The 17,934-nt window shown below is 34.0% G+C and overlaps 2 protein-coding genes across 2 annotated transcripts; one reads left to right on the top strand and one right to left on the bottom strand.

Annotated features, from left to right (window-relative positions):
* Window positions 1–191: 191 nt before the first annotated feature.
* On the top strand, window positions 192–6,408 carry si:dkey-74k8.4 (L-asparaginase). Its single transcript, XM_056472765.1, has 6 exons — window positions 192–237; window positions 345–472; window positions 3,577–3,672; window positions 3,780–3,940; window positions 6,080–6,163; window positions 6,238–6,408. Exons 1-6 carry the CDS (start codon window positions 231–233, stop codon window positions 6,404–6,406), a joined length of 645 nt encoding a protein of 214 aa, XP_056328740.1. The 5' UTR covers window positions 192–230; the 3' UTR covers window positions 6,407–6,408.
* A 1,653-nt stretch (window positions 6,409–8,061) lies between these two features.
* On the bottom strand, window positions 8,062–16,639 carry aldob (aldolase b, fructose-bisphosphate). Its single transcript, XM_056471990.1, has 9 exons — window positions 16,529–16,639; window positions 15,808–15,920; window positions 14,239–14,450; window positions 13,995–14,049; window positions 11,104–11,264; window positions 10,919–11,002; window positions 10,655–10,829; window positions 9,961–10,160; window positions 8,062–8,400 (listed from the first exon to the last, which is right to left on the bottom strand). Exons 2-9 carry the CDS (start codon window positions 15,917–15,919, stop codon window positions 8,305–8,307), a joined length of 1,095 nt encoding a protein of 364 aa, XP_056327965.1. The 5' UTR covers window position 15,920; window positions 16,529–16,639; the 3' UTR covers window positions 8,062–8,304.
* Window positions 16,640–17,934: the final 1,295 nt, after the last annotated feature.

The raw sequence follows: 17,934 nt of genomic DNA, 5'->3' as shown, positions 1-17,934 counted from the left end.
GTTATATTAGTTTTTTGTGGTAACGTTAGCTAGCACAACCGTTTTATGAGTGCTTCGTGCCGTGCCTTTCAGTGTAATCAAAGAGCATAGACTGATATGATTCTAAGCTCTTTGGTGTAGTACAGCAAGATAATATTCGCAGTCATGTAATAATTTCAAATGGCGCATGCGCAGTAAAGGTGCCATTTCATTTCCTGACTGAGGTAAATAGCCTATTACTTCTTGACGGCATGAAGGGTAAGTAAAGCTTTATACATACATTGTTTTTGAAGCTTTTTAAAAAACAACGTGGCGTTATTAATGTAAATTATAATACTTTGTTTCATATAATTTCTAATTAAAAGAGGAGGATCTACACGATCCGTTTTTTCTACCGTTAACGGAATTTGTCGCTAAACCACGCGACCGACGGTTCCTCTACATCGTCGGCAAAATGCTCAAACTCGACTGGCTGAATTACAGGACTCTTGAAGTGAGTTTACAAATTTGTTACCATCAGTTTCTTTTAGGTGTATTCTTTTATACACCAAAGTTATTCCCTATGCTATGCCCCGTGATTCTTAGATTGAATTATGGAAGTAATGTTAATTTCCCATTAAACGGACACAGTCAGCAACCGCCAATACACTTTAAACATTGCTTTAGGAATTCATTAGTTGTAACTGTTACTACTATTGAAGTCTTAACTCAATTTTGGCAGTTGAAATGTTTTGCTTGCGTGTTTAAAAGTTTTGAATCTGTTTGTATCTACCTGTAAATTGCATGGTAGCATTTGCATCACAAGAATATCAAATTCTCTTCCCAGGTTGCTAGCTGTATTCAGTTTTAGGTGATAATTACTTTTTAAACTTAATGTAATCTAATGTTTCTAGTAATGATAATAATAATAATCAAGATGCGCAATGTTCTCCTTATCTAACATCAAATTCAAATGTAAAAGATTGATAAATTAGCTAGCTGCTATTGGCAGTTCTTTATTAATTCCAAAATCGCAAATGAACGAATCTTTTTGCAGCAAACATATGTTTACAAATATTTACATTTACATTTAGTCATTTAGCAGACGCTTTTATCCAAAGCGACTTACAAATGAGGACAAGGAAGCAAGTTAAACTACTATAAGAGCAGCAGTGTACAAGTGCTATAGACAAGTGTCAGGTGTGTAAAGTCTAAGAAGCAAAGCAATAGTAATGTTTTTTTTGTTTTGTTTTTTTGTTTTTGTGAGAGTACAGTTAGTGGTATAGCCAGAGAGGCAGTTAAGATTAGGAAGGAAAGTGGAGACTAAATAGTTGAGTTTTTAGTCGTTTCTTGAAGACAGCAAGTGACTCTGCCGTTCTGATGCAGTTAGGGAGTTCATTCCACCAACTGGGCAGATTGAATGCAAGAGTTCGGGAAAGTGATTTCTTCCCTCTTAGGAATGGAACCATGAGGCGACGTTCATGTACCGAACGCAAGTTTCTGGAGGGCACATAAATCTGCAGAAGTGAGAGCAGATAAGAAGGAGCAAAGCCAGAGGTCGCTTTGTAAGCAAACATCAGAGCTTTGAATTTGATGCGAGCAGCAACTGGCAGCCAGTGCAAATGGGTGAGTAGCGGAGTGACGTGCTCTTTTGGGTTCATCAAAGACCACTCGTGCTGCTGCGTTCTGAAGCAGCTGAACAGGTTTGATAGAATTACCTGGAAGCCCGGCTAGTAGAGAGTTGCAATAATCCAGTTTGGAGAGAGCAAGAGCTTGAGCAATGAGTTGAGCTGCATGTTCAGATAGGAAGGGTCAGACCTTTCGGATGTTATAGATTGCGAATCTGCAAGATGGAGCAGTTCTAGAAATGTGGTCACACAAAAAAAGTGTCTTTTTTTTAATGTTGTTCCGTTATTAACTGGAAAACTGATGGATATATAAAATGTTTTCTAAATTTTTTTTTCACAAATACATTTTGTCATTAGATTGTATATGGATCAGATTTGGACAGTCTGAATAAGGCTTTTGTGTTTCCCAGCATTAGAAATATTTCTGTAGAATACTTAATGTTAAATTTAAAAAGTAATTATCTCCTAAAACTGAATACAGCTAGCAGCCTGGGAGGAGAATTTGAAATTCTTGTGAAGCAAATGCTACCATGCATTTGATACGTTTCCAGTGAGATACAAACATGGGTTCAAAACTTTATCAACCCAAAAGCAAAACATTTCAACTCTCAAGCAAAGAATCTAGATGTGAAATAAATTACAGCAGAACAGAGAGCAAAATGTGTGCAATGAAAATTGTAACTGCATAACAAGACAATTGTTTATTTTTTGCAATGCAAAATATTTTATTATTGGTAAGTTTTTTAATTAAAAGTTTTTTTTTTATTTGCATTCTTTTTTAAATTGTTATGTACTTAAATTTTCCATAAAACTAAATATTTTTGATTTAATAATAAATAAGCAAAAATAACTCCATACAAATAAAGCATGACAAAAAAATGACAGATAAGACTTAGTTGCATAACCCTATTATTTGAAATTGTATATGTTATATGGTATATGATTCTGACGGTATCATAACCTTGGATAAAAATTTTACGGTTTGACGTTATTGTGATTACTGCTCTAAAATATATATATTTTTTAAATGTCTAGGTAAAAACAGGGTTTTTGCAGGTTTCATCATGTCAAATTTAAGACTTTTAAGACCTTTTTAAGACCATTATGAATGAAATTTCAAACTTCCATAGGGCAATACGCTAATAATTTTCTGTAATTACCAGTGGAATTTTTTTTACTTGCCCCATTAAAGTTAAAATTCAAGTAAACTCTAGTTATATACATATATATTTTATTAGCATAAATAATGCATAAAAACATTTTAAACAAATGTTATTGTAAGGATGTAAGGAAGAACCATATTGCTAAATAGTTAATAAATGTTAATTTTTTTAAAGATTTTTGGATTTGTTGGTTGTACTGATTGGCCGATTAGCTTTACATAGATAATTAGTGAAAACTATGATCTGTTTAACAGTTTTTAAGACCCACAACAGCATATTTCAATGAATTTAATATTTTAAATTAAATTTCAAAAAAATTTATTTAAGCCCTTAAAAAATATTAAGACATTTTAGGACTTTTTAAGACCCCGTGGACACCCTGAGAAAAAAACTTTTTCCATTTTGAACAATATATTTTATTTTGAGAAACATTTAAATTATTTTGGAGCAGTAAACACTTCAGGCTGAATAATTAAAATGAATCATTGACTTCTGCTGTCTTTATTAGTTTAAAAAACACAGATTTCTTTACAATTTAAAACGGCATCTTTGGATATTTTTTCTGCTGAAGTTACTGTTTTATTACTAAAAAAAAACTGTAATTAAAAAATATTACACATACCTTAGGAATGGTATAGCAGAAAATGTTGGCGGTTTTAAAACCTTGATTTTTCCAAACCGCGGTATACCTTGAACAGTTATCGTCCCATGCCTGTTTAAATCTAATTTCTTATGGACGTTCCCTTTACCCATAAATTAATACAGTAAATGTGAAAAATTAGATTGACTTGAAGTGATGTAATGTAACATAAGATGTTTTTACTCAGGATGTCACAACAATTCTGTCACTTCTGCTGCCCTCTTTTGCCTGCCAATGTGTAGAAAACAACGACCTGGTGTGTTTACAGGAGATCCTAGACATGGTAAGATTAATAATGCGTGCAAGATGTAGAAAATGTAATGCATTGGGCTGTTCTGCTCTTTCACATTGCAGGTTATGCAATTGTTAATTCTTAAATGGTTTCTTCAGATGGACGTGGACGCTGAAGATTATGATGGCAACACTGTCATGCACAGAGCTTGTGAAAAGGGGATCACTTATATAGTAAAGCATTTATTGTCTATTGGAGCATCATGCCATAGGGTAAACCGTTCTGGTTGTACACCTCTGCATCTTGCCATAAAAAACAAGTACGTTTTTTTGAGGAACAGGTTATTTAAAGGGTCTGTATGTTAAAAATTTAATGTAATAATCACCTTTTTTAATCAATATTTTAGGTGGTTAAAAAAACTAGAAATTTCTTTACTTGTGTTGTCTATGGAACCTGTATAGTCTAGACTAGGGGTGCCCAAACCTTTTCTTATGTAGGGCCAAAAACTGAACTTTATTGAGGCTAGTGGGCCAAAGGTAAACATAGTTACCATGGGTAATTTCTTAATTTATTTAATAGTATTGAAAAATAACTAGAAAACATTGCTTTAAATGAAATAATACAACACACATATTTTTTTTTTACATTTTATAATGAACTTATTATAGTAAAAACAAAAGAAATCAAATTTATAACAGAATAGTTACACTAGTTTTTGTCTTGATTTGCTTGCCGATGACTTCTGCATAGTTCTCTATCTGTCAAGTGACTTTATTTACAGTTTAAAAAATCATTCATTTATCAAATTTAATTGAAACTTGCTTTTTTTTGTAGCTCAGCAATAAAACAAACAAAAAAGTTACATCAAATTTGAAATGACAATCTCTTTTAAAGGCATTTGCCCCAACCCCCATCATTCTCCTCAAATGGGATGGTGGGCAAAATCAAAGGTTACAGTGGGCCAACTTCGGCCTGTGGGCCCTACTTTGGGCATCTGTGGTCTAAATGGATTTTTGCGTAAAAGACTTAAAGGTCCTGTGAAATTAAAATACTTTTTATTTTTTTGTTAATATCAGTATGGTTGTCATAACGATATCTTTAATGGAATGTGCTTCAAAACAGTGACAAAATTCACATTTAGAAGTTGAAACTTTCAAAGCCTGCAGTTTTTACATTTTTTTAATTCACATCATGTTGAAGTTTTAAATCAGTTCATCTGACCAATTAAATGCTCTCTAGCATCTGACATGTCCCACCCCCGTCAAGATGGTTCTCATTTGCTCATCAGATATATACACTAGATATCACATACTGGCCTTGAGCATGTGTCAATACGCCTCATTTGTACAGTGCTCCCAGGACAAAAGTCATTTAACCGCGCTAATCAAGACTAAAGCCAATCTAAAGATGCTGGACTTTTGCGCTGCGGACGGGTGAAGTAATGAGCAAACAAAGCATAAAGGCAGAACATTTCATAGGTAATTTTGTATGTTAAGAACTTTTGTGCTAAAGAAGTCACGTTATTGATGATAATGCAGTCACTTACTGCATTCACCATAAGGCAAAGTATATACAATTTTAGGCTTATGCTAGTTTTGTTGAATAAAATAAGCATTTGTATTATTGTTGCTAAGTGAAGTCACGGCTAGTTTTTGAAGTAACTTATGTCTGATAACACCATAAATTATACAATTTTTCAAATGTTATATACCATTTAGATCAGAAAGGTGGATGTGCACATTGAGATGCAGGGATATCAATGATTCAACCGATTTGTTCATTACGGAGATTCATTCACAAACGAATCGCTACCTCCGTTAAAATCAGAAGTGAAAGCAGGAGAGTTGGTGTGTTTCAGGACATGGATTAGATCAAATTTAACAGGGAGGACAGATAATACATTTCCATGCACACAAACACATGCTCTTTGTCAGCAATGCCCATGCGGTCACTCGTTCATCAATGTAGAAAAGTGATATAAAATTATAATTCTCATTATTAAAAAAAATATATATATTTGCATACTGACCAACGGGAAAACTCCTGATCATAGATATATGTATATATGTTTATACATATATCTATGGCTTTGCATGGCCAGTTCTCCTCTGTACCTTGTTCCCACATTCATTTCAAAGGAGCGCTACCCTGTACTAAAATGGTGGCTCTATTGACGCATTCCTTCCAATAGACAACAACAGCGTAGCGACTTCTAATGTAAATATCTATGGCTTTTCATTTGATGCGTTTGATCTCAATCACTCTCACTGGCAACGCTGTTGTAATAATAAAACGCTATTGCTATTTAAAAAATAAAGGGGGGGGGGTGTTAGTATTTCTTCAAACATTGAATAAAAACTGCATAATTCAAAGCACTTCACAGGAACTTTAAGACCTTTTTGTAACACAAATCAAAAGAATGTGACATTTATGCACCAATCTTCTACCCCATTGCCAGACACATTGATGTAATCAAGATTTTGAACAGAGAAGGAGCAACAATAACTCTAAAGCCTGTGCAAGTTGGCATTGAACTTATTAAGTGAGTCTTTCCAAACTACAGATGAACTTGTATTCACTTGTAGCCATTGTATTGAACTATGCTTTTTAATCCAGGGCAGTTTGGCTTAAGGACTGTAAGCTTTTGCATGCGTGGTATTTAGCCGGTGCAGACATGAACCAGGATGATTACAATGGACAAACTGCTTTACATGTAGCTGTGGAGAAGAGGGACAAGCACATGGTTTCCAAACTTCTTGAATATGGCGGTTCTCCTGAGGTATAACAAAAAGCATGTTTTTTTTTTACATCATTTAAGTAAGAGATAAAGTACATCAAGCTGGTTGTTGTGGCAGAATATAACCCAATAAAACCTGAATGTGCTTTATGTGCTGCTAATAAGGCTTAAAGGTTTGAAAAACTCACACCTCACTGACAAAGGTCTAAAATTTGTCCTATACCATCATAAATTGTGAAAATAACCCATCAAAAAGGCTTTAAGACCAAGCCGAATCAGTTTTGTCCAATGCAAACAATTCTTTTTCATGAGTCCAACATCCCCCTGCGCAAGAAAACTTAGGAATCTGGCTTAAGTGAAGTCATCTTTCACTACTGTCCTACTGGATTGTTGTTATAGAAAACATTTTACAATAAATTTTTATTCTAAATCTATCAAATTTAAAAGATGTGAAGCACAAAAAGTGGCCCATATTTAAATGAATTTGAATACTAATTTGGCTATTGTTGTTATCCGTGAATTTTCAAACATAATGTCTACATTATTTTTATTATATGTTTTTTATTATTGTTCAAGGGGCCAAATTCTGACTGAGGAAAGTTGAATGTGCTGGTCAGTTTGTTATTGTTTTTTATTTAAAAATTTAACAAATTACTTTTTTTTTCTAATGAAACATGATGTAAAAAATGTGTGTATATATATATATATATATATATATATATATATATATATATATATATATATATATATATATATAAATATACATATATATATATATATATATATATATATATATATATATATATATATATAAATATACATATATATATATATATATATATATATATATATACATATATATATATATATATATATATATATATATATATATATATATATACATATATGTGTGTCTTTTTATTTCTTTATTCTAAATCTATAGGAATTTTTGGTACATCCAATTTTTGATGTATTGTGATGGTTATGATTACCATCTGACAAGCTAATCCCTCAACAAAAAGTGCTTAAAATGCCACTAAAAAGCAGTCTTTAATATATAATTTTAGAATATCCGAATATTACTGTTCAGTCACAAGATGGCGCCAAACCGCCATGAACAGTGGTGTGACGGATAAGCATGTAGTGCTTTGCATAAATAAACACACGCCTTTTTGAAAATGAATATTTTTATCAGTTTCTCAGTGAATATAGCCAATTATTTTTGGTGTATTAAAAAATGTATTAAACAGTTATGCATAGGTCTCAATCTCAATTCCTGGAGGGCAGCAGGTCTGCACAGTTTTGCTCCAACCCTAATCAAACACAGCTGATCTAGTAGTGTCTAGTAGTCGTGAACACCTTAGAATCAAGTATTCCTGAGAGCCGTTTAATAATTCATAATAAAACATAATCTGGTTTCCTTTGTTCTGAATGACAATACAAATGTCATAACTAGCAATCTTTAACATATAATTTCTCTTTTCTTTGTCAGCACAAGAATATATGGGGAAAGACAGCAGCAGATGAAGCAAGAATGAAAAACCTGCATGAGATTTTGCTGCTCTTCAATCCACTTAAGTAACTTAACATCACTTTAAGGTTTATGCCATGGCAAACGCATTAGTCCTAAGAACAGTTAAACACTAATTTATTATTTTTGCCAAAACTCAATTATCTCTCTAACATTTACACAAGAGATCAGCTCAAATAAAGAGGGCATTTTATTTTTTATTTCAAAATGAAAAGCATCAGTAGGTGCACATGCATGAAAACGAAATCTTATCCAGGGTAAACGGTGCCTATTTGAGTCAGATTTGGCAGTAATACATGAACATATTTGTACAATTAATAGTGTGTCATAAAGTCATCTTGAATAACTTCATCTTGGCTTCTTCACATGTCATTTTTTTGTATTGTCCAGCAGAAGTTGCTGTTTGTTGTTGAGTTTAGTAGGTATAGCTTGCAGTATATAGAGACTGTGTGGATGCTTGGCCAGCCTGACCGGAGGGTTTGTATTCACCTTTTGATGCAAGACTATTAATCTGAAGGAAAAAACAGAACAATAAAACATTAATATATGCAGATTAATTTAGCATAGTAAACTTAAGGCCCCGATATACTTAAAAAATGTATTTTTCATTCTTAATTTAAGAGCAAAGAATATATCAGTAAATAAATATAATGTTTACAAGCATTCTAACAGCCCACCCTGCAGAAGGTGAGCTTGTAAACGTGTCATGCGTACCCCTAAACACAATTATAGTGGCTGTGAGAGAGGAAAACTTTCATAAAAATCTGTCAGGAGCATTGATCTATTCAATAGCACAGAATAAGATCAAGTGATGTAGATGCTACGTGTGTCCAATTAACAAAAACAGAACAAATGATGCAGAGTTTGCTCTTTTTATGCAGAAAATGCAGAGCACAGATAGCAAAACAACTTTTTCATACTTTAGAATGTGCTGTGCACTGACGATTGCCATATTAAAACAAAAAAAGCACAGGACGCTAATTTCCACTTAGGGCTGGGCAGTTTGGCCTAAAATCAACTCGATTATGATTAATGAACGATTATTTTATTTATTTATTTGACAAGTTTTGTACAGTAAATATGCTCATATTACAAATGTGAGATTTCTGAATGAAGGGTGCATTACTTGATTTTAAAATAATTGAAGGAAACACACACTATCTACTATCTATAATTATTTATTGAACATCAATGTTGAACACATATATATATATATATATATATATATATATATATATATATATATATATATATATATATATATATATATAAAGTGAAAATAAATAACTTGCACTTTTGAAAAAAAATTTATTAGTCAATGTAAATTTTTTATTATTAAAAGTAGAAAATAAGCAGTATCTCTTCTAAATAAAATAACTCTTGTATATCCTGTAAATAATATTTTAAACAGTGCGTTTCTTGAGTCTTCTGCAAACAAATATTTTAACGTAAATAATTTTATTGTAATGGAAAATATGCCGTTCCTGGCGCAGCTTACAATTATCGTCAATGTAGTGCAAACTTGCGTCATTTTTAGAGAGGTTAACGGGTATGCGACTGCATGAAGGCTGCGCCAGACCATAGCCATACATTCAACACAGAAGTATAAAGTAGCTTTAACAAAGCGGGGTCACGTGACTCCACACACGGTAGGAAAAGTCATGGAAAAAATTGACCTGAGAAATTTTAATCGATTATAGGTTCTGAATGTCAGTTTTGATTACTTTTTTTGATGAATTGCCCAGCCCTATTTCCACTCCAGAGAGACTGGCCTTTACACCTAGTGTACTAGCTTGTCAAACTAGGTTTGATAACAACAAATTGCGTAATCGCCATGGACCAATGGTAGCTCAAAGGTATTTAGAAGCCAAAACGAACCCCCAAAAAAGTTTGATTTGATGAGCTGTTGCGAACTGCCAAAACTAGCTCCAAATGAACTTCGTTTTGGCCGTATTTTGTTCTAAATTATGTCATTTTAGCTTGTTCATTGACTTCATTTGAAGTATATCAGGGCCTTCATATACTGTCAACACAATGAAGCACAATATAGGTATTTTAAGTTATTGGTTACCTTTGCACGTGTAACGAAGGCATCCTGTGAAGCCTTCTTGTTCGCTGCTTGTCCCTTCCAGGCTGAAAGAGCCGATGCCTGGAGAGCACGGCCATAAGAGAAGCTCAGCTTCCAGGGTCTGTGCAGGGGCAGCTGGTTCATGGCATTCAGATTCAGAGAGGCCTCTTCCTCACTCTGACCCCCAGAGAGAAAGCAGATGCCTGAGAAAGAAAAGAGAGAATCAGAATCAGTTTTATTGCCAAGTGTGCTTCACACACACAAGGAATTTGTTTTGGCTACAGAAGCTTCCAGTGTACATAAAGTGACAACACAAAATAAATATGAAAAAAAAATAAAAATGATAAACATTAAACAGATGCGGTTAGTCAAGAAACCTGGATGTTGAGTTGTATGTACAGATTGTTATAAATATACAGGTTATAAGGTGCTGTGTACAAGTGCGAATGTAGAGAGTATTGCATTGTATATTGATATAAGGTGCTGTGTACAAGTGCGTATGAGAAAGTATTGCACATATTTATCAAAGTCAGCTTTTATTGTCAATTCAGCCACATGTACAAGACATATAGAGAATCGAAATTGCGTTTAACTGTTATTTAACTGTTCATAAGGTAGACAGCCTGAGGAAAGAAACTTTTCCTGTGTCTGGCTGGAAAAGAACATTCAAATTAATTCCACCAGCGGACTGTCTTACCTGGTACAGCAGCTGGCACAGTGCGTCTGAGAGCAGTGACTGTGGCCATGGCAACCTCAGAAGGGGTGTACTTCTTGGTGCAGGAGTGTCCAGCGGTCACCATGTTTGGTTTGAGCAGAGTTCCCTCCAGATAAACGTGGTGATCAGAGAGAGCCTTGTACACAGCCGCTAGGACCTTGGATGCAATTGGTTTGGAGTTATTGTTGATGGATAGTTTTGTATAATTCACTGCTCCGCGTTTGATTATTCTGATGATAAGCTTACCTTCTCAGTGGCGTACTGGCATCTTTTGAGATCATGATCTCCGTCTGGGAGGATCTCAGGCTCTACAATAGGCACCAAGCCATTCTAAAGAAACAAGGAAGTGTTTGTCAGAAAAAATTGTGTTTTAGATTGTTAAATGACAAAACAACAACAACAACGCACCAAGAACATTCTATTAGACGCACCTGTTGGCAAATGCTGGCATATCGGGCAAGGACATTGGCATTTTCAGCAATTCCAAGAGCGGAGGGGCAGCTGTCAGAGATCTTAAGCACACAACGCCACTTAGCAAAGTCACAGCCGTCCTTCTTGTACTGTGCACAGCGTTCAGACAGACCGTCCAGTCCTGAGTCAAACAGATCAACATTAGTTTACTTTCAAATGAAAATTAAAGTCAGAATATAGTTCTATCAAATTGAAGCTCAAAGGATATTTCAGCTACGTACACTGAGTCATGCTAAATTTGTTCTTTGAACTTTCTTTGCACTAATTAGCGTGTCCACAAGATGGCAGTAAAAAAACAACATGTAAGAAGCCTACAACAATACTCAATTCAACTCAGTTTCATCCCTAAAGGCATGGTTTACTTTAAACAAGGATTTTTAATTCATGCTGCTAAAAGAAGCTGTTTGTTAAGCAAACATACGTGATTCGTAACACTTTTAAGCTTTATGAGAAAGAGAAAGGGGGGACTCTGAAATCAATGAAAGTAATGTCTTCCTCTGTCCATGTTTTTGGCGTGGTAATTCACGCCATTGCTTCATAATTCAGCAGGAATTCAAAGTATAGGTTAGGTTACTTTATTTATACCCGAAGGTAGATTTGGTTTGCAGTCAAGTCCTCATCTTACAACAGTGCCACACAAAGGAACTCACACAGTAACAACAACAAATGAACAATAGGACATAAAACATAAACATAAAAACACTCAAGTATAAATGAATAATCACTTCAAGTGTCCACCCCCCAAATAAATATTTAAAACGATCTAAAATATACAGGTCACCGAAATACCTTTATTTGGCCTATGGCGTGTTGTATATCACTGTGTCTGAGTGATTTTCACATAAACTCACCCATGATGTGTGCAAACAGACAATCTTTCAACCATCAGAATGCTCACTGTGTACGGCACGCTCACTTTTATTCAACTCTCTAATGAAGAACTTTGACAAAGAACAGGTGCCTTTTTAGGAGTGAATTGATCTGGCCAATGATGTTTTCTGATGAGTGATTTTGTGTTATACAATTCTTTAGTCATAATTTGATACTTTTACAAATTTTGCAAACAGTATTTTGTCTAGTTTGGGAGAGCATATTACAAGTAGACTTTAGGCATGGGCCAGTATATGATTCTAATGGTATGATATTCTTGGATAAAAATATTACGGTTTCACAGTATTGTGATTACTGCTCTAAAATAAGTTCTTATTAAATGTCTGAGTAAAAAACTGAATTTTTTCCCCTTTGAACACAATTTATTTCATTTCAGGCTGAATAATTAAAATGAATCATTGACTTCTGCTGTCTTCATTAGTTTCAAAAACACAGATTTCTTTACAATTCAAAACGACATCTTTGGATATCTTTTCTGCTGGAGATACTGTTTTGCTAAAAATCTTAAAACACAACGTTAAAACTTACATATACCATAAGAATGGTATAGCAGAAAACTTGTATAGTAGTTTTAAAACCTTGATGTACCTTGAAAACGGTTATCGTCCCATAGTAGACTTACAAATGTTTGTGTAAATATTGCGAGTGAGAGAATGCGTATTTTATTTGGCTAAATATTCTCTCAGTGAAGTCTGTCTTGAAATGTGTCAGAAACAGAACTGTAATTAAGTAAATATATCTGACACAAACACGGCTGAGTTTCTATTTTTAATTATGATGGAGGTCAAATGTATAAAGTATTATAAGCGTTATCAATATATGAGAGACAGAGTAAGAAAATGTCCACGAACATTTGTAAGTGATAACATAAAGCAAAGTCCTTTTGGTTAGTTGATGACATTGCTGGTAGTTTTTTTTTTCTCCTTAAAATACATACACAGGAAACTTTTATTTTTATTTCATATTCAGCTCTAAATAGACAATGCCTCCCCAGATTAAGTAAACACACAGGATTACTGACAGGGGTATCATTAGCATATGTTTACAAATGTAGAGCATTTACAGTAAAACTGAATGTTCTCCTCGATGGGTCATTTGTGTCTTCTTTTGTGTCACCTGGTCTGAATCTAGTTAATATTCATGGTCATTATCACATACTCTGCATACACTGTGCTGACACAAAACAACAGATTTACAGCATTTAAATCACTGTACTATTGAAGAATAAGTAGTCCTAGAGATTTTTAGGTGATTTTGTAGTGAATATTCTAGTCTGCAAGACAAATATCTCAAATATATATTTTCAAAACTATTTAGTTTGTGTTTTACGGCTTTGTTTCTGTGACATTTTTTCCTAAAACTCGCAAACACACATCATTTTCCCCCGTACATCATTGAGCTGAATAAAACAAATTGACATGCTATCCAAGGGTAGAAGAAATATGCACAAATATGTCAGAGCATATCCAAACATCCCAAGGACCCCAAAATCACCTCAGAACTACTAGTTACTTCCAAACTGGTTGGAAGCTAAGCTATGAAGGTACTTTGGTTGTAGCTAAGCTGTTGTAGCTGTAGCTAAGTCCTACTTTGGTTGGAGCTAAGCTATGCAGGGCAGTGGAGGACTCAAAACTATGTTGAAAAACAGTTGTTTAAACTATGTAAAATGAGCCTAAACAACACAATTCTTTGGGTTTTTTGGGGGGGACAACTTAATTTTTTAATGTTCAATTCACTTAAATCTATAAAAAACTAATAAGTTAACTTAATTCTTTCATGTTGCCCCAACACAAATCGATTGCATGCAACCCAGCATTTTTTTGTGTGTAAAACAGTGTAAAAAGCCAATGTTTTTAGCCAAAAACATGAATCTTTTAATGACTTTTGTCCATTTAAGGACTTTGACTGTGCAAACGAAGTAAACTTTGAGCTTAAGATGCAGTTTAAGTAAAAAGGTTACCCTGTGTGGTAGTCTCTCCATCTGTACCAGCCAGTCCTGCTGTTCCTTTGTCCACCTTTATGCAAAGACAAAGAAAACACTTTCATTAATAACATTACCTGCCAAAGCTAGAAAGAGGAGCTTATGTTTGTATAAAGACAGATAGGAGGCTTCTACAGAACACGACTCCTCCATTGCTTACTAAACCATCTTTAGGACTAGAAGTAAATATAAATGCATGAACATAAATGCATTGAAACCTCACCTTGATGCCAACTACGATGCCCTTTTCCTTGATGACCTTTGGAAAGAGAACTCCTTTGTCTGATTTCTGGTACAGTGTTTCATGGAAAAAGATGACCCCACCAATGCTTTCAGAGATGGAATCATCTACGGAGAAGAGGAGGTCGCGAAAGCTACGGCGATTCTCTTCAGTGTTCTCCACATTTATCTTCTGGAAACGCTTTGCCATGGTACCTAGAACATAAATATAATTCATTCTCACTTTATCAAGAAAGAATAACTTTAGTGTTAATAGTAACCATGTAATGTAAGTGTTCATCTAGGCACTTTCATATAGGGCTGTGCAATATGGCGAGATATGGACAAAACAATTGTATGGTTTCACGTTATGCTCTATCGTTTATTTTATGGTGTCATGATTCATATGAGCGCAATATTACACACCATTACTGGGTGAATAACAGCATCGTGAAAAGTTGCAGTCTTTAAAGTACTATGTTTACATTTTGCATTTTATTTAGCAATTCTGTTTTTATATTGGACCTGTAAGCAGTAATGTATTTTATTAATATTTATTTCATATTTTAACATTTTTAATCAAACATTTGTCCTGAAGTTATAAATAAATGAGAAATATTATTATTTTTACGGGTATATTTGTGAGAGTATACCTTAAAAAGTAAAAAAAGAAATAGTCCTACATGTCAATATATATCTAAACTATACATTAATTGACTAAATCTGCAGAAATAGTACCATATCATGATATATAGGCTATTATTATCAGGATATTCGATGATAACTTATGTGGTAATAGATTATTTAGTTTATATGGAATGATAACTTACAGTTGAAGTCAGAATTATTAGACCCCCTTTGAATTTTATTTTTTTATTTTATTTTTTTAATATTTCCCAAATGATGTTTAACAGAGCAATACATTTTTCACAGTATGTCTGATAATATTTTTTCTTCTGGAGAAAGTTTTATTTGTTTTATTTTGGCTAGAATAAAAGCGGTTTTAAATTTTTCATAAGCCATTTTAAGGTCAAAATCATTAGCCCCTTTAAGCAATATAATTTTTTCAATTATACAGAACAAACCATCGTTATACAATAACTTGCCTAATTACCCAAACCTGCCTAGTTAACCTAATTAACCCGGTTAAGTCTTTAAATGTCACTTTAAGCTGTATAAAAGTGTCTTGAAAAATATCTAGTGAAATATTATTTACTGTCATCATGGCAAAGATAAAATAAATCAGTCATTAGAAATGAGTCATTAAAACTATCATGTTTAGAAATGAGTTGGAAAAAAAATCTGTTAAGCAGAAATTGCAGAGAAAAAAAGAAAAAAAAAATAGATCTGATTTCAACTATGCAATAATAGATCATTTAGTATATATGCTATCTAAACTATACCTTAATTGATTTCGGTTACAGAAATGGTGTCATGTTGTTATACATAGGCTATTATTAGCCGGATATGCATTGATAACTTATGTGATATGACATTTTTGTCACAGCCCGGCCCCTATTATTAATGATCTTATGACATAAACTAATACTCTTATCCAGTGCAGTACATTTACCTGTGGATTCATCTGCAGCCAAGATGCCTTTTCCAGGAGCCACAATGCGCTGGGCAATTGTGGCAAGCTCCTTCTTCTGCTCCGCAGAGAGAGCTGGAAACTGGTGCGTCATGCTGAGGAAAAAGTCAAAACTTCAGCAAAAACACCAAAACATGTCATTAACAGAACTTCAATTATTCAGCTCACTGGGTTATACACTCCTGCCTGTAAATATTTGCCATATCTACTGAACTTTAGTCCGGAGAAACACGCTGACTCCTCCTACTGAACAAACAAGTCCAGGGTTCAGTCATCTTGCAGATTTGCAGTTTTCTGTGCATTTTTTTACCCATAAAGTCACACACGTCCGTGCAATGTTAACACAAACGGTTTTACACACTGACTGTACAAATGATTATGAAAGTAAATTGCCTCCCTTTTCACATTCCATCTAAATGCGAATGCGGTGTAGATTAATTGCACAACATCCTACATTTTGGACTAATTTTGCGCTATTAAACAGACAATCCGACAGCCCTGACATAAAATAAACCTTTGGAATTTCAAGCATGCATTAAAAAGCAGCACCTTAATGTTTTCGATATTACATTGCACAACACATCTGCACATTTGCTGAATTCACTTGCACGTTCACGTTTCAAAATGGAATTAATACTAACATGTATATAATATACGCAATGATAAAACAAATGTGAATAGTTTAAAAGTTGAATATCCTTACTTTAGTGGTTTGATGGTGAGTAGCACACGGTATTAAAAATGTATGCAGTGGCCTCTCCTCAATGACGCCGATGGATTTTAGTGAATCGGGACTGAACGATTCGAACAGTCGCTATTTATTTGGGCTGAGAGGAGAGGCTGGACAGACGTGATGTGAACGGGCGTGATCAGCCTCCGGTAACGCCATTGGCTGGGTCGGTGAACGGGTGTTAGACACAATCTGCCTTTGTGGACTTTGAAAGTAGCTTTTTAACTCCAGAAGTTCCATAATCCATCCCTGAATGAAGTGCAAATATTGAAAACTTTCACACTTATTCTTTTTGTGTGTAAAAACAATGTCTCAGTTGTGAGGTAGTTGGAAAACGAGATCTGAGATAACAGTTGACTTTCAGGTTTGTTTAGTTTTGCTTCACGAGTATGTTCACGTTGCAAACATTGCGTGGAAGTTTCATTTTGTTTTGATCCATCTAGTACAACAGTTCCTTACTGCAGTGTAATGTTGCATAGACTAAGTCGTGCATAGTATAAGAAAGCACACATTAATTTAAGCCGACACTTTATTTTGATGGTCATTTTAGCATTCTGCAAGTACCTTTGCTATACTTGTCAGCTAGCCGACATTAAATAATCATAAATTGTGTGCTAACACGTTTAGTTGGTCCTCTAACAGACTGACTGTATTAAGTAATCAATTAATTAGTTATTAGCCGTGTTGGGGAAAGTTACTTTAGACAATAAAACATTACAATATTGAGTTACTCCCCAAAAAAGTAAATAGTTACTTTTTATGGAAAGTGATGTTACACTACTTTTGAGTTACTTTCGAGTTACTTTTTCATACCTGCCTGAGGCTTGATCTCTTTCAGAACTTGCAGGATATTTTTCTTTAAGGAGCTCTGCATTTACGACACACTGTGTAACCAACACCTTCATTTACCTAAAATAATATATTAAAAAAGAATAATGTTACCTTCAGAGAACTTCCTGATGCTATAGATGCCATATATACAGATTAATGAAAGTTAAAATGTGTTTGCTACTTTTGTATTTTTGTCTTATTAGTTCAGTAAAATCAATGTCCATTGAGACAATCCCTTTTTCCTCCATGTGTTCAAAATAACGAGAACACTTCCATCACAGAAATGTAGTTTAGAATTACTCTGAAGGCTCTATTAGAAGGCTCTGCCATTTTGGCTTCTGTTTGTTCACGCGGGAAGCTCATTCTCTCACTGAGCGTGATTCAACTTGATTACACAAATTTGAATTCAGCAAACTATTTTTAAAAACGTATTAATTAATCTAAAAAGTAATTCGAATTACATTTTTAAAAAAGTAACTTAAATATTTTTAATTACTTTTTAAAGTATGTGTTACTTTACTCGTAACTTAAAAAAGTAATGTTATTAC

The sequence above is a fragment of the Danio aesculapii genome, chromosome 14 (genome assembly GCF_903798145.1).
Source record: "Danio aesculapii chromosome 14, fDanAes4.1, whole genome shotgun sequence".
Classification (NCBI taxonomy): Eukaryota; Metazoa; Chordata; class Actinopteri; order Cypriniformes; family Danionidae; genus Danio; species Danio aesculapii.
The sequence above is the reverse complement of the archived record's forward strand: the minus strand, read 5'-3'. Positions and strand labels throughout refer to the sequence as shown.

Coding starts and splice junctions, on each gene's coding strand:
- si:dkey-74k8.4 (XM_056472765.1), top strand. Junction 473..3,576: donor TGAATTACAGGACTCTTGAA/GTGAGTTTACAA, acceptor GTTTTTACTCAG/GATGTCACAACAATTCTGTC. Junction 3,941..6,079: donor CATCTTGCCATAAAAAACAA/GTACGTTTTTTT, acceptor CCCCATTGCCAG/ACACATTGATGTAATCAAGA.
- aldob (XM_056471990.1), bottom strand. CDS start 15,919: ATGACGCACCAGTTTCCAGCTCTCTCTGCGGAGCAGAAGAAGGAGCTT. Junction 11,003..11,103: donor ATGCCAGCATTTGCCAACAG/GTGCGTCTAATA, acceptor TTGTTTCTTTAG/AATGGCTTGGTGCCTATTGT. Junction 10,161..10,654: donor TGTGCCAGCTGCTGTACCAG/GTAAGACAGTCC, acceptor TTTCTTTCTCAG/GCATCTGCTTTCTCTCTGGG.